Here is a 26288-nt window from a genome sequence, read left to right as displayed (position 1 = left end):
CAGGCTCTCTGCTTCCTGTCATCTCCCTTGTGTGAGTTTGTTGGCCAACACAGAGGTCCAAGACTCACCCCTCCACCCCTTGAAAACAATGTTTTATTTCATTTTTTATGTCATTCTGTGGCTCTGTAGCCTACTTGCTTGGCCTTTGAAATCTCTTTTGTAAACGCAATGATAGTGCAGGATTTCAGGGAAGGTTTCCAGGCAGAAGAACTGTCTTTTATTAGTCCAAATTAAGTAGCTGGAACAAAGCATGAGCAGATGGGAGATGGGCAAGCAGAGACAGCAATAAGGGGAGACGTGCATGGTTTCACAAAACCAACATAGCCAGCAAGTCAATGGGGTTTAGTTTTTGATGGAATAAGACGTTTTGCTTTGCTGCCTCATGCTTCAGAAGACTCAACTGCCTTTTCCCTCCCTTTAGATTGCAGGGCAGGCTCCTCCTCATCCTAGGCCATTAGCTGTGGTATCGTCCATCCAGCCGATGCCTTGTCTGCCTGCAAGTCTGGCCCTCACGCTGCCTCCCGCCATCCTGATGTCATGTGTGTTTCTGGTCAGCAGTGATGGTTTTATATTTACTTCCAGATGGTTCAGTGCAGAGGTGGAGAAGAGTTCAGCTTCGTTCCAGTCCTAGCCAAAGTCAAGGAGAAGGACCTTCACGTGGCACCATTTCCTACTCTAGGAAATGAGTCAATCCGTTCTTTTGCAAGTATTCTGTTGGGATTCCAGGGTCATCCTTTGCTAGACAGGATATGCGCAATACCACTTCACACATCTCTCAAGATGAATTTTGTCAGCAAATTTTTCTATTCGGCATGTAATTCTGGACAATGAATCAAGATCTGGTGCCAACAATTGTGTATTGACCAGCATGAGGTCTCTGCAGACCTGGAGATTTCTTGACCAAATCCCAGTGCAGCCCTGTTTTCCTGCAGTCACGTCCACTTGTCCCGTCTGAGTTGTGAAACTTTTCTGCCTAAAGACATCCATTTTGAGGATTTCTCATTTCTAACTGGGATTATATTCACCTTCTTAGGTACTTTACTTCCCATCACAATCCACAGGGTCTCCCTTATGGATGCTTTGTGCTCTTTCCTCTCCCTGTTTTCTGACTGTTGCTTTTCTTGTGTTTAATAGCCTTCAGGTTAGACTCTGACAAAATAAGAGAGCTCAACTTTCCATTGACAGTCATTTAGCTATTGTTATTTCCATTTGGTCAGTTTTGCTCATGATTTTCTTCACTTTATATTAGCACTTTTGAAACATCTGGTACTTATATTACTGCCTGGGATTGTCCTCCATTTGCTCATTCTGAGTAAAATCAGATTGTGGTCACTCCTCCCGGTGCAATCGCCACTTGTTCAGCAACTTAATCATAAAAAGCACCAATATAGCCTCCTCTTGCATCAAACTCAGGAGCTTTTGTGTTAGGACCAGTCCCCAATAACCTTTAGAAAGTTTGCTGCTGGTCAGCAAGACCCTCTCGAAGGGAGGCTTCCCGCAGCGGCTCCGCTCCACCTGCTCGGGACCATTCGCTGGGGGCTCAAGCAGAGCCTGTCTGGACCCGGCAGACCTGATCTCCTCCTCAGTTTTTTTTTTATTTAGTCCTTTTTTTTTTTTTTTTCCTTTTTTAGCTGCAGTAAGACGAATTGCCAAATGATGCCGCCTGAAAGGAAATGTTCGTGTTTTGTTAACATACCTAACATAGGTTGCACAGTCTTTCGGATGCACGACTGCAACAGAGCACGACCAGGAACTGCTTCCTGGCTGCTAGCTAATTCTCCTCTTCCTGCAGAAGAAATGGCCGGGCTCCCTTGCCACACATGGCACCGGGCAAGAGGCCGCTGACACTTAGTGGCCCAGCCCATGGGTGGCCCTGAGCCCCACTGGGGAGCCCAGTGGGGATGTAGTTCGGCATCAGCAGGGCGCTCTGTATCAATGCTCCCAGCCCGCTCGTGGCAGGGTAGCGAGGCAGCACCGAGAGCCGTGAATGACTAACCCGCAGGCTGAGGTTTTCTCTGTATTACACACCAGAGCACTTGCACTCCCGCATGGCTTTTACCGGGGGACGGAAGCAGGGGATGCGCCCCATCTCCAGGCCCCCCAGGAGGCGATTCCTGCCTTTCCCATGCTGCATCCCATGAGGGATGCTGCTAGCAAGGCAGGGCATAGGATGGAGCGCAAGCCATGGTGGCGTGCGCAGCCAGCCCTCTCTCATGGATATTTGCGGTTGCCCGCAAATTTCTCGGGCTCATTTTGCTTTCTCCTTCACTTGCTGTTTTCACTGTGGCTTAACTGCAAAATAAACAGCCCTGGCAGGTTTCTTCCTTAGGGCACGGACACGTCCAGAGCTCGGGGCTTGCGCTGGGCTCCCTATAGCCTGGCTCTCAGCTGGTGGCCCCTCTGTAGCTGCATAGTGGGGGGCTTGCAGGGGCTGGGGGCACTGCTCAAATCTGTGGGACAATGTTGCTCTCATATCAGTCCGTGACCCATGGTGCTGCACCAGTGACCAGCACCTGGACCTCCACATGCAACCATCCATGCAGGAAAGTGGCAAGGAACAGGGTTTGATAAGGGGGCAGGACACGCCGCGGTGGTCAGGCGTGTGCCCCAGACAAGCACCCTGAGTGGCGGCTTTTGCCCCCCTTTCCCTCTTCTCCCATGGTGCCCCTTTTCCAGACCGCCTCAACCCTTCCCTTTCCCCAGACCTTTGGTCCTCCTCTGCCTCAGGCATCCCATAGTAGGTCCCCAAATGCTCTTCCCAGCAGTGGCTAATAAGTCCCGTATGCCTTCCGGCAATCACCCCTTTGCTTGCCAGGTGCCCAGGGAGAGTTTCCCAGTTCCTCATCAAGGCAGATGCTCTAATTGCTCTCCAGGGAAGGGGGCAGGGGGCCCACCCCCACTCCCAGCAGGGTCCCCCACCCGGTTTTCCCAAAGCTCAAACGCCGAACAGGCACCTGGGGTGCTTGGTGCTTGCTTGATCTTCCCAGGCGTGTAGCTACAGTCCTCAGGACTGGCTCCCACACTCGCATTGCATGGAACGACTGGTGAGTGCATTTGCTGCGAGGCTGCAAGTGTGTCTTAGGGACTCGGTGACATCATTTTCTTTTTAAATCATCTTTTTTTTTTTTTTTCATCCAGGCCTTAGGGTTTCTTTGCCCTTTTTTTTTTTTTTTTTTTAAGAATATGCGCTTTTTTTTTTTAATCCCCTCACAACGGCATTTTTGGCTGCTTGTTCAATACCGATGCACCACAGGAACTGAGACCTGAGCAGGGAAGTGACTTGGTGCCCTCAGGCTGCACCTTTTTCCCCCAAAACATGCACATCCTCCTTCAAGACCGGCATGGGGAGAAGGGGAGAACTCAGCTTGTTCCCTTGCAGCATTGCTTTCCCTTCCAGCCACCCCAGGCAGGGAGGGAGCCACGGGCTCCCAAGTCCTAGTGCTATTGCCCAAGCAGCCACATGCTAAAGTCACATCCATCTGCCCTGCATTGCCTCTCGGGCCGACTGGGACACAGGCAGCGTGACTGGGGACACGGGTCAGCTCAGCGGCTCGCAGCCAGGCCTTGGGTCCTGCACGTCTTCCCTTTGCAACTCGAGCAAGCAAAGCGCCTGCAAGAAATTAGGACGTGTCTAGACATGCCCAGCTCGCCTGAAGCGAGCTCAGGGTTCAGTAACGTGCTGGCAGGGCCTTGCCCAGAGCCCCGCTGCCTTCTCCTACCCTCTTCGTGTGCCTCCCTCCTTCAGGGACAGAAGGGGACCCTCTGATCCCCTATTCAGGGGCTTCTCCCAGGTGAAGGGCCCTGATGGCTTGCCATGCCCCACAGGGAGTTTGCCAGAAGCACTTCTTTTGTTTTATTTTTTTTTCTTTTGCACTCCATGCAGGATGTCTCTAACTTGTGTACTGTCTGCCCGTGACTCAACTAGGTCAACCGAAGGCAGCCGTGGTGGAAGCGGTGGTTTCTTCTGTATTACATGCAAGGAGCTCTAGTCAGTTTGGGATGTTTTCCATCCCTGCACTGGATGAGCAGTTGGCGATCCATCTGCACTTGGGTTTGTCTCCTGGCACCCGCGCAAGCCCAACTGGGCTGAGATATGGAGTGAGCGAGCGGCTCTCCAGGCTGGGACACTTAGCAAGGAGCGAGGGCAGAGCTGCCTTTCCCAGCCTGGAAATCTTGCCCCCCCCCCACCACCACCTTGAAGCTGATGGCTCATCCTGCTATGCTGGATGCAGAGGTTCCCATAACAGACCCAGCCTGGTAATATTAAAGTTACCATCAAATGATTCACACAGCACTTTTTTAGCTTTGCAAGTCATTTTTCGCATCTTGATTGCCAATTCTGCCTACCGATCATTTTTCACTGTGGTGGTCTTCTTCCTTGGAGACTGGACACCATAACAATTGTAGTTATGGATTAAAAATGAATATGAATCACCACTGGTGTCATTATTATCTACCAAATCAGTGTAGGTCTGGTTAGAGATATGAGTAGGCAGTAGAAAATAAAGTGCCTGTGGCTTTTCTAGGCCCCAGACAGGAGATGGGGGCTTTCTAAAGCACTGTCCCAGAGGTGCCATCAGGCCAGTGGGTCTTCTGAACTGCTTCCTTTTTGGTTTTCCTCTCTCTGCTTTCCAGCATTTTGTTTGATGTTTGTTTGTTGTAGTTTAACTGAGGATAAGTCAGCATTTTGGCCAGGAAACAAACAAACCAACAACTTCTGGTGTTTGGTGATTTAAAAAAAAAAAATCCCAGAAAAGTTCAGCTGATTACATGGTGGAGTCATCTGCGTAGTGCTGGGACAAGCGTAGTCATGTCTCTCCACATCTCCACGCAGCGATACTATCAATCAAGTCTGCTATGACTTGTGCAGAATATAAGATGGGAAGAACAAAAGTGCTAGAGTCTGTTGTAAATTTTCAGGTGGACTGTGTGCCTGCGGAAGCCCGGTTCAGAGCGGCTGATGTCCACGAGGCACAGTGTGAAGAAACAAATTGCCAATCAACACTTGAATCTCCAGATTTTTGTAACCCTCTCTCAAAACCCTCCTCTCCGTCAGAGGCTTTGGAATTGCTGAGAGACCCCCTCGACGGTCTCAGAAAGGAGCCTAAGGGGCAGAAATGACCCAACCTGAGTTGCCTTGAGGTTCAGGTTAGCTGAGAGCATAAGAACTAATGCTCTCTGGTCGTCAGTCAGGCTGCTGTCAACTTGTGGCTCCCAAATTGCAAGTTGCTTGGACAAATCGTATGCTCAGGCCACCTTGGTAGGTAGTGTCAAAGGAACGGCTTATCAGGTTGCTTGCTTGCCTCTCTCCCCATCTTGAAATCAGCCCCAGCATGGCATGCTAAATACTGGGATCCTGATCTCCGCTGAACTTGTCTTTCTGGTGGCCATATTATGGATAAGACAAGATTTGCTCCAGTGCAGCAAAGAGACTTGCTGGGAGACAGCGTGGGACTAAAGCTCCTGGGAGCTGGATTGCAGACTTCTGCAGCTGGTATGGAGGTTACTGGTTGTGAAGGCAGCTCATTCAGCTCCAGAAAGTACTGGTTTGAGTCTCTAGGAGAGCCGAAAGAGCCTGTGTGCCGAGATGTGCATGCACTGTTGCTCAGTGGGAGGCCAGATTTGGCCCTAGATCCTGAGATAAATGCCTTTGCAAATCTCCCACTTCCGTTCTTGCGACACTAATTCCTTTGAGTTACTGGATATCAAGTGTCTCCGAGTCTCCTGCTCTCATTTGCCATGTGAACATGGGCCAAGAGAGGAAGGGAGCACATGGCAAGCAGGTAGCCCAGTGGGCCACAGTATGTCATGCTGGACCATCTTCATGGAAGTTAATGGCGATGTTCCAAGTGTAGCCCAGGAAATCCACCACTTCCCCCACACTGGCCATGTTCCTGAAAGTAGGATGGTGTTCCCATACAAACAGTGATTACTTGCACATGTTGCATGGTCCTGACCAGCAGGATGGACTCCGTAGTGTTGTGTTGAAATATCGCCTGCTGTCACTAGTTTGGGGAGGTTTCGTCTCTTTTCTGTTTTGCCAGGAAGGTCCTGTGTCAAATGGTATGTCTTGTCTTTGCAGCTATCTTTGGTAGGCAAGAAAATGACCCTTTCTATAGCTTAAAAGAAAAAGTCAAGTGAAAAAAAGGGAAAGTGGTTGCCCCAGTGTAGGCTGCAGGGAGGTGGTAGTCTCATTATGCAGGAAGAGCGGGCTGGGAGGATTCCCACACCTCAATCTTGATGGTGTTTGCCTGGAGGCTGTTTCAGGCCTTGGAGGAGCATGTCTGCTGCGGGAGGGTATGGCCAGGAAGAGGGAATGCAGAGGCGAGCGTGCCCTGGCCACACTATGCGTGGCGGCAGGAGGCTGAACCCCGTCGGTTCTCACACAGCAAGGAGCAAGCGAAGATGGAGATCAGGTTCCCCAGACACCAGCAAATCCTCCAGGCACTTCCTGGCTGCGTGGGAGGCTGCAGCCCATGAGAGAGGGCAAAGCAGCCACCCTGCAGCCGAGCGAGCTGGCCTGGCAGGGAGACGCAGGCGGTGACTGAGGCGGCCCAGGCGAGGGAGCCCGCAGCAGTGCTGCCGGCTTCGCGCGCGGCACCTCAGAGAGGGGAAACTCAGGCCGCTGCCGCAGCACACGCAGCCGCGGCGCTGCGGTTAGGCCCTGGCGCTGAGGTATCGCTCATTTGCATCGCGCGCCACCTCAGCCGCTTTGATGTCGCACAGGAGGTTACGGTGCCCGGGGCTGCCTGGAGCCGCCGCCGGCCCTGTGGCCACCAGCAGGCCCCTCCAGTGAGCAGGCCTGTGGCGGGCAGGGCTGCCGGGGCAGCCCCCATCACTGGTGCTGGTCCTGATGCCTCTGCTGTCACCACTGCCCCGAGCGGCAAGCCAGTCCCGCTAGCTACAAGGAGCTGACCGCTTCGAGGCGGTACGAGCGACGTTTGGCTTTGCTTCAGCCACAGGGCGCTGTGCGACATGTGTCTGTATATGTATGTGCATCTGGGGTTTTTTTTCTCCCACCTTGCTTCTTTCCATGCGGGGGTGTCCTGAAGCCTCAAGCAAGACAAAGGTCGGCACGACCGTCACTGGCGGAGGGACATGGGAGCCCACGAACCCACACGAGCTGGAGAGCGACGCACCAGACAGCAGTGTCGGTGCCCGCTGCGGCCACCAGCAATGCCGGTGTGAGGGACGCGCGGCAGCGCCTACTGCAGCAGCCATCCCACAGCCTGAGTGCCCGCTGCTCAGGGGACACCTGGCTGAGGCAGCGCCACCCCAAACCCTCCAAGCTGTGGGTGCGACGTTGAACCATTCCTACCTGGATGTTCACACAACTCTCATTTTGATGCTCTTTAGAACAAAACACTCTCATCCTCCCATTTCCTCCCAGCTCTCAAGTCCTCCCATCCTCCCTTGGGAACAGGGGTACCCAGGGCAGCAGGGGCACACTGGCTGTTTTGGAAACAGGATGCCTGCTCTGGGGCGAGTGCTGTTCAAGTGCGTCACCAGGGCTGGCGTTCGCAGTCAACAGGAGTGAAACTGAGAAAGCCGAAGTGGAGGGATAAAGCAGCACAAAGGGCCCTGGGACGCAGCGCTCAGCCCCGCACGGGGGCGTGGGGACAGCCGGCGACACCCACTCGAGATTCAAGTGTGGAGCAGCACAGGGAGAGGGGCCCCGACGCAGGCTTCCCACAGACCTTCACGAGCCAGGAGCGGCTGGCTTTGGTGCTGCCCAACCAGGCACCCACGGAGGAGGCAGCAGCATCCCCAACTCTGCAGCACAGCCCCAGGACAACCTGCTGGCCGCCTGCAGAGGAGCGGCCTGAAGGACAGCCATGCCCTTGCTTCCCCTTTAGCAGTTCTAGGGGGAGCAGGGGATGAGGATGAAGGGGAAGCTGGGCGGGGGTGTGAGGGGGGAATTACTTTGCAACAAACCACAAGAACATCAAATAATCCAGCATTACTGTAGAGTTAAAAAACAGATTTGACAACTTTGGAGGGGAAGATTTGGGGACAGAGATGAAAACAAAGCAAGCTGAGTTGCCTTGTCATCTCTTTCTGTTGAGAAAGTAGCATTTCAGTGAGAAATGAAAGTCTCAGTGGAAAACATCTGACATTTTTCTTTTCCCTAGAGCAGCACAGAGTATCTGCTGCCATCAGCATTTTAAATCTAATAACAATATAAATACGACATCCACCATTCAAAGGGAGGATCTGGCTGAGCCCCTCCAGCTCACAGCCAGCCGCCTCGCCAGGGCTCCACACCAAGCCCTGCCGGCAGCATCTCAGGGACCCACGTCCACCCTCAGTGTAAGAACAAAACTGGGTGGAAGGCTGTTCCCTGAGGTGCCTTTACTGCTCCTGGGCAGCCCAAGATGGAACTGAAAGGCGTAAACAAGATTTCCACAATTATCTGGGGAACACTGACAATATCAGGGATTGCTCTGGAGAGCTGCTCAGCCGGGGTCACAGCACCTCATAGTTTGCTGTAGCTTCCCATCTCTGGCTGAGGATTAAGCAGGATAAGGAAGGTGGCCTTTGCCAACCTGTCCCACCGCTGGAAGATGCAGAGGATTTGAAGAGAGTATGGACTGCTCCGTGGCGAGGGCAGCAGCCCTTCCGGCAAGATGAAAGCAGCCCCAGCTGCTGATGAAAGCAGCCCCAGCTCCTTCTCAATTTGATAAGAGAAATTTCAGAAGTGGCTGTGTCATTGCATGGAACAAGGTATCTGATTCTAGGAGCTTTTCAATTTAACCAAGACATAACAAAACCCACCGACGGAAAACAGAAGTTTCAGAAATTCAAATGGAAACAACACTTTTTAATGATAACCAATCATTACAACACATATCCAGAGAAGTGATAATTAAGCTGATGTCTGAGATGTCCTGGTAGAGAGGATTCCTCTGTGGTTACCCTGTTACCAAACCTGGAGCACTCAGCATTCCGTTAGTGCCTTTGACCACAATAAGCTCCACCCCAGAGCAGAAGGCAGGTAACAGAAGTGGCTCGGGGGTGGCCTGCTTGCCTGGGTTGGACCCAGAAGACACCCACTTCTCGTTCACACAGCACTATGCACCCTCAGGTGAGCAGCGTGTCCATGAGGATGCCCATGCCAAGTAACAGGAACCCCCAGAAGATGCAAAATAGTAAAAGAAGCTGAAGTGCCCTGGCTTCAACTGGCAGCATGAACTAAGGTCTATACAGCTGAGGAAGAGAGATATCTATGGGCTGAAGACACTAATGTCCATGGCCTGGCCTCGTGCTCTTCGTTAATTCACAGCTGCTGTGCAAACAATCCTCAGCCACTGCTGAGGGGGGGCTTTTCTGCAAACCTGTGGCTTCTTCAGGGCATGGAGAATTTTGACCCCCCTTTTCCAACCTGCCTCCTCCTACTAGAGATGAAAAGGAGAGAGGGAGCTTTTGGTCTAGAGGTGCACATGGGAGCGTTTGCTGCAGGAACTGCGAGACAGGTTGGTGAGGTCTTCCTCTCCTCCTGCCAAGCAGACCATGCCAGTAACCACACTGGTGAAGAGGGGTAACACCGCAAACAACCCTCTCGGAAGTGATTTCCTTCTAGAAGGCAGCTGAAGCGATGCTGCCAAGGCGCCTCTGCACCACGAGCTGTGCTTCTCGCTGGCCGGGGAACTTCATGCTCTTGCTGCAGCACCGCTTGCAAATCCCTCTGTGTCATTTCAGCCAAGCAAGGCACATCCATCATCACCTACGAGTTCCTGAAAGGGAAGAGCCACCACAAGCCTTTCTCTGCCTCTGCTTTCTCAGAACTGGGGAGAGGCACTGCTTTGCCCAGACTTACTTTCACAACTCGTGACAGCGGTGGCATGTCACATGTTTCCTTCCATCCCAGGAGCCCCAGAGAAAGCCTCCTTTCTTGTTCTAGGTTGGCACTGCTGGACAGCAAAGCACTTCTGCCATCCCAGCTTTCCATTCACTGGTGCTCACAGTTAAGTGACACAAATGCAAAGTTTGTGGTTTCTTCTTAAATGCGAGCACTCTCGTTTCCTTATTTTCCTCTCTCTGCTAGAAGTATCCTAGAGGCCAAGGTCAGCCCAATATGAGGAACGTGGCATAGAGTCACCAGTTAAGTTCCTCCACTGAAAAACCTGCTTTCTACAGCAGCAAAGCAGCCTTAGCGTCAGAGCTTGACCACTTGAGGGGTTAGAGGAACGTGTTCGTGCCTCTAGGACCCTCCTCAGCACCCAGCCCGAAAGGCTCAGTCAGACTGAAGGTCAGTTATGCCAGCTGGAACTGCCTGAAAAATATATATATACACACACACAGAGGATTTTTTTTTCTGCTTTCCACCCTCCCCGAGGCATTGGCCACCTCCCAAGGTCACACAGCTCCCTCCAACTGGCAAAGTCCTGGCTTTCAGGGGAGCCAGTAGAGCCCTCAAGCGCTTTCTGCCCCTCTTCCTGTGGCCGCTGGTAGTTTCCTACTGCAAATATTAAGTCTCCAAGAAGCTGCAGAGTGGTGACTTTACAGCACATCGCAATGTTCCTACAGGCTTATGGATGTGGGATGCAATTCTTACTACTGCAGATGTGGCCATTTTTTGCCTTCTATCCCTCCATACAATACTCCTGTGAATAGCAAGAGACTCCAATGCAAAGGGTGACTGCTATAGGAAACGTGCTTGGTGGTAGAGAGAGCTGAACAGCAGGACAGGTGTCTGCAACAGCTGATAAAGCTTTCACAGGCACCCTCAAGCCTGATTTCAGCAGGTGTTTTGCAATTCAGCAGCCTTGCTCATTTTACAGAACTAACAGCTGCCGTGAACACAGCGGTGCGTCACCACACAGCAGAAGCCAGCTGCCTCACACTGCACAAGAACCACCTTTCTCTCTCCCAGGCCACTGGATTCGCAGATGGAATGACCTGCACAATCCCCCCTCGCCTGCCCCACTCCTTAGAGCCAGGAAAAAGCCTCCAAGAACAAACAAGGCAGCTGCCACTGCGCAGGACAGGGGCTCACGCCTCCCACGCTGCTGCAGGAGGAGCCCTTCACCTGCAGCAGATGCCCCAGACCCTTCCCTCTCTTCTCCCTGAGTAGGGGGAAAGCCCCACACAGGGCTACAGCTGTAGGTCACTCCCATCACGCTGCTCTCGGCAGCAGTGCCCAGGGAGACCTGCGCTCCTGGGCTACAGTGTGGCTGCTGGTGATCACTACTGTGGTGATGGCATCCAAGATTTTATTAACCAGCTGGATGAGGGGACAGTGGATACGTGGAGGAAGGCTGAGGTGAGACCAGGCCAAGGGGAGGGATCCTGACCCGCAGGCAAGTATTGGTGAGGCCATGAGGAACCATCGGGCTCTTACCTCACTGTCCTTGCGTATCAGAGCAGGTGCCATGAAAGGCACGGTGGTGTTTGAGGCTGAAGCACACAACAGCTGAGGAAAGGCAGAGCTGGGTTTGTTCAGCCTGAAGGGGAAAGGAGGGGGATCTTAACTGTGGCCTGCAGCTCTCAAATGGGGGGTTACAAAGAGGGGCACAGGAAAAAAGATCGAAAGGCAACAGGCACAACATGAAAAATTCTGACTAAAAGCAAAGGAGAACTTCACAAGGGCAGGTCAGATCCTGGAACAGAGAACAGGTGGCACATCCATCTTCAGAGAAGAGTAATATGCTCCAGCTTTGAAGTTAGCCCTTCTTTGAGAAGGGGGTGGACAAAAGGAGCTCCCTTTGGACTAAGTGACTGGGAAAGCAGTACCACTGCTCAGGCAACACTGTGTGGTTAAGTGCAACCTGTGCCCCTCAGTTTTCCCCCTGTGAAACGGGGATTACTTTACTCAAGCCTTGGTTGTTAACCCATTTTCTTCAACATGGAACTGACAACAGCTCTTCAGAACAGAAGGCTTCATTCACAGAGCCTTCCTCCTCACACCAGCAAACAGGAGAGAGGAGCTTCTTGTGCAATAGGTAGTATTTTGTTTCAGAACTCACTTCTGATACTGTCAAAGGCTGCATGCTTCCTTCAGACCCGAAATCCTCAGAGCTGCCCCAAAGTTTCTAGCAAACAAACTTAATGCTTTCATTTTATACCAGAAGCACAACAATTATTAGGGAAATCCCCCTCCCACGCCCCAGAGTCTGTACTTTGGGTGACTTGCTGATCTCATCACATCCAGCTACCTGGGTTCAATGTTGCTTTTAACAAGCATCGCATAAAAGCCATTGGGGTCGAATTCTGAGCTAATGGCTCACTTGGGACAGTTATATATGCTTAAATAAATAAAAAATGGCAGCTACAAGGGGATCAGTCTTGCACACCACTCCTGCTTAACCATACACTGCTGTATTTCAGGAGATAAGACCTGCCGATACATGACTGTTCTCATCCCACGGGGCCTGTGGCTGTTTCCTGCTGCTGCCTTGGCCAGCTTCTTCATATTCCTGAGTTTTTCTTCTCACCCAGACAGCCACCGATATCCATGTGGACACTGGCACTCGTTGTGCCTCTTAATATGCCTGTTCCCTGTAGCATCTGAGGAGGATGCAGCTGAGTCATGAACACAGTAAAGCACCCAGAATGAAGCGGGTGGAATTCCCCTTTTTATATACAGACCTGCATAGCTCCCATATATAGACAACTTTTTTTTTTTTTTTATTAATATCTCTTACACAGGGTTCTCTTTCACCAGAGATTCAGCAGCACTAAGATAGTGATTGAGTGACACTCCTGTACATACACAAGAGTTGCTGTGCCAGCTTGGGGAGGGTCAAGCTGCTTGCTGAGACTACCTCTTGACACAGGGCCACACAATTCCTGCACCATTGGTTGTAACTACTGCATGACAGGGGTGAGAGGGGGGGACCAGACTGACAACTGACAGGAAAACATTATTTACTACTCTCTTCTCCTCCACATTTTGGTAAGTGACAAGAGAATCCTATGATAGCCAGTGTGCCTCTCCAGGTTTGGTAATGCAAAGCAGTTCAAAAGACAAGGCAAAGAAGGAGAGGTCCTTTTATAGCTTGTTTTTGCAGATTTTCTGATCAGACGCTTCCCTGATACAACAAGAACAATGTCAGCTTACAGAATTACTTATCTTCACTTCCCAAGTGTCCCTTGTTCCCAGGGAAGTGAACAGAAAGGATCCCATCAACTGCAACAGAAGATGGACAAAGCCCGGGGAGACTGTACTGAAAAGAAACTGCCTGAGAGGGGAAGAGGAAGAGATCGATTCCACACGCTCACAAGTGAAAACACAAATACACCTTCTTTAAAAGCAACTCTTTCCACCTTCACATTTATTTTTTCCTAGAAAAACAGTCTTTACAAACAAATCTCATTTCTCCTTTCCAATTCAGTGGGATTGCTGCAAACACTCCACAGCACACCGCTCCGATTAAGCGGACAAAGTGTATCACAACTCAGTCATATTTCCATAGGAAAAGGTGACTCATAACTTACATCTTCCTTGAAATGCTGACACAGGTTTGCAAGAAGCATTCCCATGTCAAGTCCAAGGAACAGCAGGGCAGTAACCTGAGGCCTGACGTGCCTCCTGGCCCTAGCAGAGCAGGAGACCCTCTTTTGCTGCCAGGCGCTGGCGATGAATTTTATCTTGCTGCAGCTCCTCATGGTTTGGATGCCAGAGTTTCATGACGATTCTCTCAATGTTTAGAGCGTAGACGGTGTGTGCAGGAATAACTTCTTTGTGCACCTGGAAATACATGGTAGAAAAATTTCATGCTTTCATATTTGTTTTTCCTGTAACACTTAGGCAGAACTGGTCTCTGCTCCAAGATGAGCAGAGAACCAGCCCTGCAGAGCAAGAACACAGGCAAATCATTTGGCTGCATTTCTGTGAAAACTGCAGGCTAGATCAGTTCTGGCATGACCACTGCAGCCCTGCTCGAGAGGAAGAGTTCACCTTTTCTACAGCAGCTGTAAGGAAAGATGGATTTCTGCAATGCTTCTGAAATGCAATTTTTGATGTCAAACAGACATCAGACGTTAATTTGAGAGGGAAAGGAGGAAACATACTGGAGGAGGAGGAGATGTCCATGCATTTAAATCATATCTGAGAGACTGGCAACTGCTATTCAGGACAGCACTGCCTTGGGGCACAACACATTAGGTGAACAGTTACCTGCAACGCCTCAAAAAGGTCATACATGTTCACTGGAGGGAGGGAAGCTGGCAGGGTGTCTCCAGAGCACGCCAAGAGTAGAGCTGCCTGCTGCTCAGCATCATCGGGCAGGGGCTGGGGAGCCAGGCTCTGTCCAGCAGAAGGTGCCACACAGGTTGGAGGGCTGCAGAGAGAACAGGCAGCAAAACTTCAGTTGAGGAAAAAGCAGCAGCTTTGCAAATAACACAGCAAGGCTTGGCCCCCGAGCTTCACTTTTCTGTATTGGTTGATTTAGGTCTTGTCTACATAAATTTAATTACAGCTGTAATTAAGAACATTAAAAAGCTAGTTTAGCAAAACCAGTGCAAACCGATTCCCAAAGTCAAATCTGCTTTATAGCTGATGGTGACTTTCTTTTATTTACAGCCAGTTTCCACCAAGATTAAGAAGACAGACACCCACAACATGAAATTAAAAGACATGAGCAGAGCTGTCTGGAGTGAATTGTATCGGCAGTGTTAGTATTGCTATAACCAAATCTTTACACACCTACAACCTCCTGACAGCTGAGAGCAGCTCTGGCACAGACAGAGTCACACACACAATGCCAGATACGCAGTGTAAGCTGCTCAGCGCTGCCTCGCTGGAAAACAAGGTGACCTTGCAGCTCTGCTAACCAGAAAGGCTGTCCACAAACTAACACATTTGTGTGTAGCAAATGACAGTGACAGAGTCCTCCAGGACCTCACTGACACCTCATTCCTATGGCACAAGAGGTGTCCCACAAGCAAGGGCTCTTCTGCCCAGGCACTGCTTCACCAAGGCCAACAGAATTTCTGTGGCACTCACTACACCTTCCGAACCAGGTGTTGATTAACAAAACATTCAGAGTGCCAGGGTACAGCAAGGAAGAATTAATGTTAAGTATTTCTTCGTTGCTGAGAAATCCCCACATCTTTCCTCCCATTTAGCAGTACAGCCCTCTGTCCTGCTACTTTGTTGATGTATGAAAATTAAATAGCATTACTAACAGACCCCGTTAGATAGAAAGAGGAACTGAACAACAGAATAGCTTCAGGGCTAGCAAATTACATTTGAAGTTAACAGCTTGCTGAGCTTCCTTACCATTCAATTAAATTATTATAGGCAACAACACTGTTCTTCAGATAGGGCTGAGGGTTAACATTGCTTCCAAAGGCATATTTGAAGTGGCCATCTCGCAGACGATAGGCTTTTCTCCTGGATATTACAGACGTCAAAATATCCTTAAGGTGGTTCTGGAACAAAAAAACACCCTTTTTGTTACTCCTGCCAACTTGCTCATCCTACCAAGCTACTGCTGTGACAAGTGCATTAGCAAATGGCAAGACAGCAGCAGTGCTGCTACAGCAACAAGGACCTAAAGATGCAAGGGAACAAAGATCCAGATAGGATACAGTGTGTTCTAACTACCTGAAACAGGTGCATAAAAGAAGATCTGTCAACTCAACAGCCCTTCACTGGGAAACAGCTAGACAAAGCCACAGCCAACCTGATTTACTGCAGGGGACAGTCAGCCCTAAAGGAGACATGGGACTGAAGACCTCTGGTGCTCCTTCTCCTTCCAGCCAACAATTCTGTGCTTGAACTTCCAGTCCCTCTTAGGAACATCACCTGCCCATCATTGGATTTTTTCAATCACTAGTCTTTATTTTGGTAAACTAGCAAGGTTTCAAGCCAGCAGTTCATTACATTTTACATAGAAACATTATCCTATTTATAAGAAGAAAACACAGAGATAACACCGTGTATTAGCCCATGACATGTAGTTTAACGTGTGAAATGCTGTTTCCCATGTTAAAGTTGTCTCTTAAATGCCAGGAAATCCCCAACTGCAGATCTCTTAGAGAGTAAATGTTACACTCTTACTGAAACACTCGCCCTAAAACTATACCAAAAGAGCCACTTACTCCCTTTTCAAACTGTGAAGGTACCTTAAAATTATGAGAAAAGCAGCACTCTGAGGAAAACAAAGCAGGTAATGCTTCTTAATCGATCCTCGCTCCTGGATGGGGAATTCAGGTCAGTCTCTGAACTGTGACTCAGGGAAACCACCTATAAGCCAAAGCTCCAAGAAATGGTGGCATCACATGGCCCCAGCTGAGACATGTCAGGTAGCACACTACCGATGGCCAAAACCAGCAGCAGCAGGTTCCTTATCTACAGGAATTACAATCCTGCCACTTCACTTCCAGAGAGACACTATTAAAAATAATTCATTATGGGCAAAAAGAACTCTTCCAACTGGAGCTACCATTTTGATAATGCTTTTAAATGACACAAACAGAATTTTCCAAACCAACCACTCAAGTGTGCCTAGAGCTCTTCACATACAAAAAATTTCTAAATTAAAATTTGCGGGCACAAATCCAAGACCATGTCACTGATACCACAGGTCTGCAATCTCTTTGATTTTGATCCATTCCTCCTGTGACAACTGGGAAATCAGAGAAACAGGTGTTTCCCCCACAGCATCAATGGGCTCTAGGTCCATCCTGTGCACACAGTGACTGTCTTGTTGCTGGTGTAGTGTAAATGTCACCACTGCCCAGGCCAGCCTCACCTCCACGGCATAAACAACAGCCGTCACTGCTTCCTCGGTGACGTTGTCCAGCCCGTGCTCGTAAGCAGTTACGATCATCCTTCCTTCTAGCTGGCCACGTGTAGGAAGCATCATAGTGTGGGAACACAGCTTCAAATCGTCATCCTCCTGAGGATCCTTCGCCACAAATTGCTGGGCCCCGGATAATGGATTCTGAGGCTGGAACCGATGCTGTTAAAAAGAAAACCAGAATATTAGAACATAAGAAGAGATACGTGTGGTCATATCTCGTGGTTCATGCAGCCAAACATCCTGTCTCCAACTGGACAGTATGTGCTTAAGGAAATCCATAGCAAGACAAAGAGTAATATTGACCACTTCCCATTCCTCCCCAAAATAGCCTCCCAAACCTCAAAAACTTGAGTTAAGAACTCTCTACGCCAATGCTGTTGTCTTTTTATTTAAGAGGCCATGAACTTGCCCAGTAGCCTCTTAAATCATCTAAATCTCTCACAACATCCTGCACAAAGATACCCCTCTATGAAGAGCCATCTCCTCTGGTTTGCTCTGCACTTTGCTCCTGCTGCCTTCTGCTGATGCTTCTGCAATTCTCAAATGTGATCACTCTTCTTTTTATCCCTCTTCACCTATCCAGGCCAGTCACAATTTTATGGACGTGCTGAAGAGTTCTCATCTATGTAGTCAATTCTTGTTCAGAAGCCTTTTGCTTTTGGACAATAAAGGTATGCATTAATTACTAATTGCACAGTCTCCTACCAAGATATTAAACCATGGTTCTAAGCTTGTGTGATTCTCAAAGATCCCAAGTTACCTTTCATAAAAACCTATGGCTTTAAATGCAACAGGCTGCCATATCCCAGGTCTGGATTCTGTACTCTGCACTTTCACATCTTGCTCTAAGCAGCATCCTGTTACTGAACAGCCACCGTTTCAGAGACAGGCTATTGCACAAGACTAACTCGATTATCTGGCAAGACAAAAAGAACCTCATCATGCAACTCAAATTCATACCACAGGGTGGCAACCCACAGTTCCTAGGCCATGCACACTCCAGTATAACTCCCTTTTACAGCTAGCAAAGGGCTTGTGCTAGCTCAATTCCCAGGTAGGGGGAAAAAAAAAAAAAAAAAAAAAAAACAGGAACTGCTGAGCCTTGGTCCCAAACACCTACTCAGTCCAGGCCTGACCCACAAGAGAATGAGAGCGCACTTGCTCATGAATTTGTCCCAGAACTCCTATTCCTTCATTCTGCAGGGCACGCACACACAAAAAAATAATCTCAATCCTCTGAAACAAAAATTCCCATCAGGCTCTTATAGGGCATCATGATAGACTCATACTTGAAATATAAACAACAAGAACAGAGTTAAGTGAATTTCTGATGTCTCAGTTTCAGGAGAGAAAGGGGAACTGCTCTGTTCAAAGGACAAAGTGGCATTTAAGTCAGAGTGAAAACCAATCCACCTACTAATAACTAAAGGTTTTCATCCCAGTAATTCTGAAGGCTTTCATTACAGGAAAGCTACATTCCTGTATGCCTGGAGAATAATTTTTCTTTTTCCTCCCAAAAGAGACAACTCCAAAAGGAACAAAGTTTGAGAAAGCAGAAGCTAAATGGAATGAAACTGTGGTCATTCGCACAGTTGTAATTCTGCCCTGTGAGGGAACTATTTGTGACTTAGTGCCCTAATGTTCCTAATGCTGAGGAATTCCACCCATAGCAGACATTTTACACAGTACTTACCATCAAACATTCCAGAAACATGTGCATAAACACATACTAAAAATGTGACATAATGAGGGAATGTGCAAGTAAACCAGATTCTAAGACTTCTACCATGTTCAGAATGGTGCTTATCAAACTCTCCTTTGATCACTGTAACTTTTCAACAATACGCAAGAAATCTTAAAACAGAAATAACAGACTGCTAACAGTTCAGGTCACAACTGCAAACAGCACGAAGCATTTTTGCAGTTCCTGGAATAAAAGGCTTTATGACTTTGACTTTCAGGTGTTCTTCCATGATTTTTCTAGAGTGTTAAAGTCAGGACACGCTGTAGCCTTCTGCAGAAAGGCTTTCACATGAGAGCAGCAGCTACCAGCTCCCAGCTCCTGTTCCAGCTCAGAACCAGTGTGATCTGCCATTTTACATGAAACCACCCCAAAAACAACAAAAACCACACTGTGCAGATCTCTCCATCCCTGAGACCAATTCAAAGAGCTAAGACCACTTGACAACACTTACATCAAATTTTTGTCGAACTGAAGAAATCTTTTTCTTTCCTTTGGGCTTTCCAGGTTTAGTTGCAGAGCCACCTGCCCACGGCAGAGATCCCGCACCTTCTGTAAATTGGGGAAGGGGGAAGAAGTTGTCAGATGTCACACTTTATTTAGAGTTAATATGATTCTGTCACCACAAAACCCCCTCACTTGAACCCCCCAGCAAGGCTCAAAACCCTCAGCCATAAGGCAGAGGAATTTCTCAGGGCAGAACTCTTTCAGCTGCCTGCCCCATCCTCTGCTGGCCCCACTGACTCAAGTCCCCTCCTTCAGCAGAGATTTCTGTCAGCACACCACAAAAACTGATGTTAGAAGGCAAGATGAACAGTCACCCAGGAAAGCCATGAAAAAGGAACAAGTCATGTTTTGTCAGAAGAACAGGAGGTACTTGCCCAGAGGAGCAGTCTTGGGTCAGGCCAGATGCTAGGCAGGGCACTAGAGAAAACTTGGCTCATTACACCTGCCCTTACAGTTCCCCATCAGCTCTAGCAGCTTTGGTTTGGATTCATTAAACACCAAGGATAAGTGTTCCTGTTGCACTTAAGTGGAAAAGACAGGGTGGAAGAACTGCAAAGGCCCCAGAGCCCAGGAGCAGGATGACACCAATACAACCTCGAAAGTGTGTGTAACTGGCAGGCAGCAAGGAAAGATTGCTGTAGAGAATCAAGAAAAATAAATAAATAGATCTGGCCACATCACTTTCAGGATATCGCTCAAAAAATTCCACTCTGTTGTCTGATAGCAAACTACACCTACGGCAGGCCAAGTCAAGTCTTGTAATCGCAGAGCTTTGGCAGGGATGGTCTAGCAGATCCGACTCCAACAGGTTTACAAGATTTGTATCTGAACGAGAATTGGGCACATCTGCGCTGAAGAGGAGCTCAGATCTGCTGCCTACATTCTTGCTAAAGGCAAAAATAAAGTAGTGCTTCTTGCATCCCAAAGACTGGACAGCCCTCTTGTGGCTACCGCGACAATCTCTACTTCGTTTCACCAGTACTTGCCTCCTTTGATTTTGCACAGAACAGCAGCATCCTGAGCTCTTGTCACCACAGCCTGCTGAGGCACAAGACCAACTTCCCAATCTGCTCACTCCAGACTCCTGCAACTGTATCTAGTTTGCTGCAAATGGCCATTCAGAAATACAATTATACTGCAGCCCGCCATTCCCAGGGGTGAGGCTGGTGGCAGTCCTCCACTCCATGGAGCCTCACACAAAATCCAAGAGTCAATTCCAGGGAATTACAAGATTATAATCAGACCTTCTCCCAGCACCACAAAAGTGATGCCACTCTCACTATTTATCAAGAACATCCTCCTAGCAATGCAGCACACGAAAGCTGCTACAGACAATTATCATGGACCACTCTTGCCCTCGACTGAAAACTCGAGATTAACACTGTAGAATTTAATCAAAAAAATCACTTTTCCTCCAAGATACTTCACTCTTCAGAGAAAATCTTTTCTTTCCTTCTTTTCTGCACACTGGGTCAAGTCCCTTTTAGGATGAAGGGGTTTGGCATGCTAAGGACAAACACAGAAATTGGCCCAACCATTTCAAAGCTTCCAAGCATAAAAACCCTTTGGAATGTCACTCACTCCAGGTCTTCCCTCCTTGTCAGAGGTCTCACAGCTCTTCTGCAGCCACACTTACATAAGTATTCTTAGGTAAACACATGCTTGGATTAAAGCGGAGCGGCTGAAGACAGAAATAGCAAACAAAATTGCCTTCATTTTATCTGACAGAATGTATAACAGAGGCCTAGTTTTAAAAATGACTTAAGAAAAAAAGACTTAACCTAAATGGCAATTAAGATTTTGGTCTTCGATAATAAGTCATAAAGACGCAGCCCTGAGTCCAAGCTTGCAAATTTAGCGAAAAAGCAGCCACACTTAGAACAGGAAAAGATGAGATGCTATTTCATATTTCCAACTACAAATAGCCCAGGGCAGAGCTTTTTGGCACCCTTCTAGGTTTTCATATTAATAAGCCTGACTTGCACCAGATGAAGAAAGCAAAATTTCCCTCTACTATTCTAAGAAAAACAGTATGCGTCTTCCTGGCCACAAATGAGAAGGCTGGGTGGCTTAGGCATAAAGCTTTAGAGATACTAGTATTTATTTATTTATTCCTATCAGCAAGAGAAATAGATGTCAGTGGCTCATCAGCAGTGGCTGCTGAATGGCCCTCAAAGACCAGCAGTAGACCAGGACGCTTCCCCAGGAGCTGCCGTGACTCTGTGGGCTTGACAGCAGGCACTGCAGACAGAACGTGCCAGGTTTTCTTGATGTGCTGAAATAGCAAATCATAGCAGGAAAGGACAAAGATACACAGAGGACAGCCAGCTATAGATAATACACGCTCCTTCCTTCCTCCCGTTTGCTTATCTTTCAGTATTTTATCTTCTCACAGGGATGGAGATTTAGTTAAATATTTTCTGATGACTCTTCTGGCAGGAATTCGCACTCGCGATTTCTTCCTCACACTCTTTCATTTACTTCCTTCTTCACTCTCTGGAGACAGGCAGCACACAGGCAAATTGAGCCTGTCTCTCACAGTTGGCTCTTTCTTATAGTTGTCCCTTAAAGCAAAACCTGAAGGCTGCTCTGCAATAAAACACACCTTCCATCCAGGCAAGAATTTTAACTCTCTGAACCAACTCTTAGTTGGCCCAAGATTATTAGTAAATACACTAAACACTTTCATCACAAACTCAAGTGCTGGCATTTGCTTCAGTTTCATTAAATCAACTTTTAGCTAATGAGGAAGGTACTCAAGTGAGATATATTAACTCAAGAAATCTCGTTATCTTGACTGCGTGCGATTTTCCACATACAAGATAAGCTTACTAAGTAAACGCATGAAGGTTGCTAGGGTTTATTCTTGAAAGAATTTATCAAATTAAAAATCCAGACAAACTCAGACAAGCACTTCTGATAATGTCGTTTAAAAAAAAGAATACCAAAGAAAACAGATTTTGTTGTTTTTTGTTAGGGAACCAGCACTAAGGCAGTTCTCAGTATTTTAGATAACGTATTTCTGGGAAGTTCCTCACTTTCAGGCACTACCCAACCTCCCAGTTGCTGCAACTGAGTGCCACTCAAATCTTTTTGGACACCTTTACACCAGGGTGGAGGGACTTTATCACTTGTCCTTAGAAAAAGACAGAAAAGTCAGGTTTAGGATTTTCCAAGCAGCGCTTCCTCAGGATCCTGCTCAGTCCTCAGTGGGAGCTGAGCATACCTTAAAGAAAGCTGATCATTCTTACATCTGAGAGCTGTCCTCCCTCACCATTACCAAGCCCTGAACATCCTGTGTCACACAGGCTTTTAAATTGTAATTGAAGTTTGTGTGACCAACAGCCTAAGCAGTTCAGGGGTGAAATGGAGAGACTTCTGTCTTGCCAAAGGGTCACACTCGCCTGGCATTTAAGGATAAGCCCCTGTAGAACCACCATTATCAGATGTACCAAAATTTTGATAAGATTGGTTTGCTGGCGTATCTGTACCTCCCAAACCATACATTTTCCAAAGCTCCCTATTCTAAATACTACAATATCAGGCATGCTTATAACACTGACCCCCCTTTTCTTTTAAATTTAAGATGAAATAGCATTTTAAAGATGGATTTTTCCTCCCTGCCTCTCATGATGATGAAAACTACATGTGTCAGCAACACTTGTGGTAACATGGCAAGCACATCAGGTGCACTTCTTTAAGATGACTAGCTGCCATGAAGCACAAAGTGAACAGCTTTGCACACAATAGACAGCAGCAGAAACAGGACTCTCATTAGCTCTCCTTATTTATTTTTTTGTGTTTTAAAAAGGAAACTACAGATCATCCAGTATCCCATTTGTACTGACCTTGCCTGGATTTGCACACACAACTCACCAAGCCATGTACAGGAGACTGTCTAGTAAAATACATGTGTAATAGCTCTGCCAGTTAGCCAGTCAGTGAGGGCCCTGGCTGAGGTGTCTCAGCAGACATCAGCTCCAGAATCCTTGGAAGAATTTGCATAGATCTGACAACTGAGATCAAAACAGAGAGACTCCAGAACAGACTGCTCAGCAGTTAACAGGACATGCTGGTAGCAAACTGTCTTACAAACACAGATGAAATTGATTTGTTTTCAAGATGGTTTGTGCAGAACTGCAGGCACCAAGTCAACAAAAAAGCCTTCCTGGAAGCACTGGAGGTCACCAACTTAGTAAGCAGCTGCTCAGCTAGCAGTAGCACTTGGTTACACACTGTTGAAGTGTTACAAAGCAGGGCTCTTCAAGAGCTCTTAGAGAAGCTGGTCTTGAATAAGACAAGCAAAGTCCTTGCAAGGTCTTGAAATTTTAAAAGATAACAAAGAATGAGCATTTTTCACAGCACATGGAGGGTACCTAGGGAGCACAACACTGCTTTTTGCTGGGTCTCATTTTTATCAAATTCCTAGACACCTACAGAAACTTGAAAATGTAAAATACTGACTGAGCTTTTAGTATCACAGGTTCAGAAAACGATTGGAAAGTGCTTAAGGAAAGCGCTTAAGGAAAGCAACAAACAAAAAGCAATGCCCAATTACAGCATATATGAACCACATACTACTCAACATGCATCAGGGGAGCTTCACTGTATTAACACCCTACTTCTATACTTTAAGTGTCCACTGATTTCTATCATCTACCAGTGTGCAGGACAGGTTAAGCCAAAGAACAGTGTGGATGATCACAGACTTCTGAGCGCATTTTGTCATTAATGCTGCGAACCCTGGGACAGAGGGCCAGGTCCTGGCACCCAGGCAGATACTCAAAAAAGGTCCCAAGGAATGAATTCAGGATGGGATACCAAATTCAGAAGCAGAAGACAAATTGTGTTCCATACATAGTGCTTTATAGGAGTCACAGAACATCAACATACTTTCATCAAAAAAAGATTTTTTTTTAAATAGAAATTAAACAACTTTAGTTCCTAACTTCAAAGAAAGTTTTATTTTTACTAGTAAACATTGAAAGTTCATAGCATTAATTTTTGTATCCTATCAAGTATCTAATGGAATACCACTAGGATATAATCACTAACAATCACCATCATAGAATGAAATGTCTTTTATCTAAAGATTTTCAGATATGGGGCATTGCTACACACTGCTGTTTCAGATTAAAACTCAGTAGAATTGCTATTCTTGACACTGTTTTATAACCCAACAATGTAAGGCATAAGTAACAAGCAGTTAAACTTAGACATGGATTTTCTGAATTACATGAGTGCAGCCAGCTAAAGAAAACTAGACTGGGACTCAAGAAAAAGTGCTTGGCGCAAAAGTGCCAGGACAAGGCAATTTCTGAGAGAGGAAATAGTATTTTATTATCCCAGCTGGTACACTAAGGAACCCCTATGACTCGTCATAAGTGATAAGAGTTCTTGTTGCCACAAACTTGGCATTTTTCCTTCCTCCAGCTACATCAGGCATTCTCTCGAAACCTAATTTCCCAGTTTTCAGCCTGTCAGCTACATTTTCTCCTTAGCCACACAGCATTTTCACATTCTAAATTGCAGCTCAGTTATCTCCACCTAGAGATCTGATAAGAATAATAGTCTGTTCAATCTTCAAAAGAGTTGCCATGCTGACAACAGCCTTTCTAAACACGTAGAGCGTTTAAAGCTGAATTATCACAGCTGCAGGGGGCTGAAGGAACTGGCTCTGGCTCAATTAAGCCTCTACTGTAAGCATTCACAGTAAGCATTTTTCTATCAGACAGATACTTGATTCCAAGATTATCAGAAAAATCCAGCTCCCCCACCATGGGGATGTTATCCCCATCAGAGAGGAGCACAAAAAGTATAACCAGGCCAAGACCAATCGGAAGCAATAAGCAGAGCAGATCAACGACAGCAAAGCAGAATCTCCCTCCACACTTCAGCTCTCAGCATTTGCAATCCAACAACTACCCAATCTAGAAATCAAAGCAGCATATTGCAAACAAGAGCAGAGTCTCCGATCAGGAATGCAGCTTGCTTATAAAAGTGTTTCTACTTGAATGATTCGGGTCACTATTGCCTAACACAGCTTCTACTATATGGCAAAGAAGGCGCATATTGAGGCCTGCAGAATTAGAATGCCATATATATGTATATATATTACATATATATATATAACATATATATGTGTGCGTGTGTGTATGTATATATATATATATATACATATATATATTTAAGACCACTACTAAACACAGATGTGTGAAAAATCCTCTATCTGTTTATTTTAAATGAATCTTTTTAGGACTTACCTGGTGCAGAAACCAAGATTTGGCATCGGGTAAGGATAGCCAGCAGGAAATCGTTGTGAGAGTGGACTGCATAAAGACAGATGCTTTTGTTAGCGACATAAGAGTGCACCAATCTCAAAGGAGCTCACTATGCCTTTTTATTTATTTATTTTTCTTCATATGAGCCCTAACCTCTGTGGCAGAAACTTTTTGCCCTAACAAAGCTATATTTCGTGGCACAAAAAAGTCACTTCTGGCCACTTCACCAGCTGGGTTACAGGAACCCATTCTTAAAATGGGCAACATGAGAAACTCAGCGTATTCAACCAGTGCACATCCATTTCCCCTTCTCCCAGGGAGATTCCCGGCAGCACAACTTTTGGTTTCGCTATGGAAAAAAAAACCCAAACACGCAAAAACAATGCAAAAACGCACGGAGGGCTGGCACCGGCAGGGCCAAGCTTCCTAATAGGCTGCATCTTCCTAACGGGGCAACTGCAACGTGGAAGGACGTGCTGGGAAGCGCGAGGATGAACTCCAGAGAGGGGTGTGGGGCGGGGGACGAGGCCGCTCCCGGGCAGGACGGGCCTCGGCACCGGGGCCGCCGCTCACCGTTGTCCTGCGTGAGCAGCCGCCGCGCCTCCAGGTCGAACTCCTCCTTGCTGATCTTCTGCTTGAACCACAGCTTGAGGTTGGCCCAGTACCTGCGGGCGGGAGGAGCTGCGTCACCCGGGGCCCGGCTCCGGCTCCGGTTCCGCGGCGGGCCGGGCCCGGCCCGCCGCGGAACCGGAGCCGGGGCCGGGCCCTGGGGCTCAGGCCGCACTCACTGCTTCACGTTCTCGCCCAGCGCCTCGCTCAGGCTCTTCTTGGCCGCCTCCAGCTCGCTCACGTAGGTCGCCATCGTCGCCGCCTCCACCGGGAGGCCTCACGGGCCCGGTGCCACCGAGCCGCAAAGCGCCACGGGAGTCACGTGACACGCGGCGGCGGGGGGGCGCGGCTTGGCGCAGGCGCAGAGCCCGCCCCGCGCTCCGGGCCGCGCGCGCCGCT

At 47.9% G+C, this 26288-nt stretch overlaps 2 protein-coding genes across 2 annotated transcripts in view; both read right to left on the bottom strand.

Moving 5' to 3' along the window:
* Nucleotides 1–26288, bottom strand: part of LOC104572746 (myomegalin) — a 111113-nt gene that overhangs the window by 18736 nt on the left and 66089 nt on the right. The gene's annotated exons all lie outside the window — the stretch shown is intronic.
* Nucleotides 13260–26160, bottom strand: TADA1 (transcriptional adaptor 1). The gene is made up of 8 exons (XM_088524419.1): nt 26069–26160; nt 25854–25945; nt 25263–25328; nt 18947–19044; nt 16701–16910; nt 15224–15375; nt 14120–14282; nt 13260–13690 (listed from the first exon to the last, which is right to left on the bottom strand). Exons 1-8 carry the CDS (start codon nt 26140–26142, stop codon nt 13538–13540), a joined length of 1008 nt encoding a protein of 335 aa, XP_088380545.1. The 5' UTR covers nt 26143–26160; the 3' UTR covers nt 13260–13537.

Source organism: Tinamus guttatus, unplaced genomic scaffold (genome assembly GCF_059628265.1).
Source record: "Tinamus guttatus ecotype Peru unplaced genomic scaffold, ASM5962826v1 Tinamus_guttatus_pri_ptg000211l, whole genome shotgun sequence".
Classification (NCBI taxonomy): Eukaryota; Metazoa; Chordata; class Aves; order Tinamiformes; family Tinamidae; genus Tinamus; species Tinamus guttatus.
The sequence above is the reverse complement of the archived record's forward strand: the minus strand, read 5'-3'. Positions and strand labels throughout refer to the sequence as shown.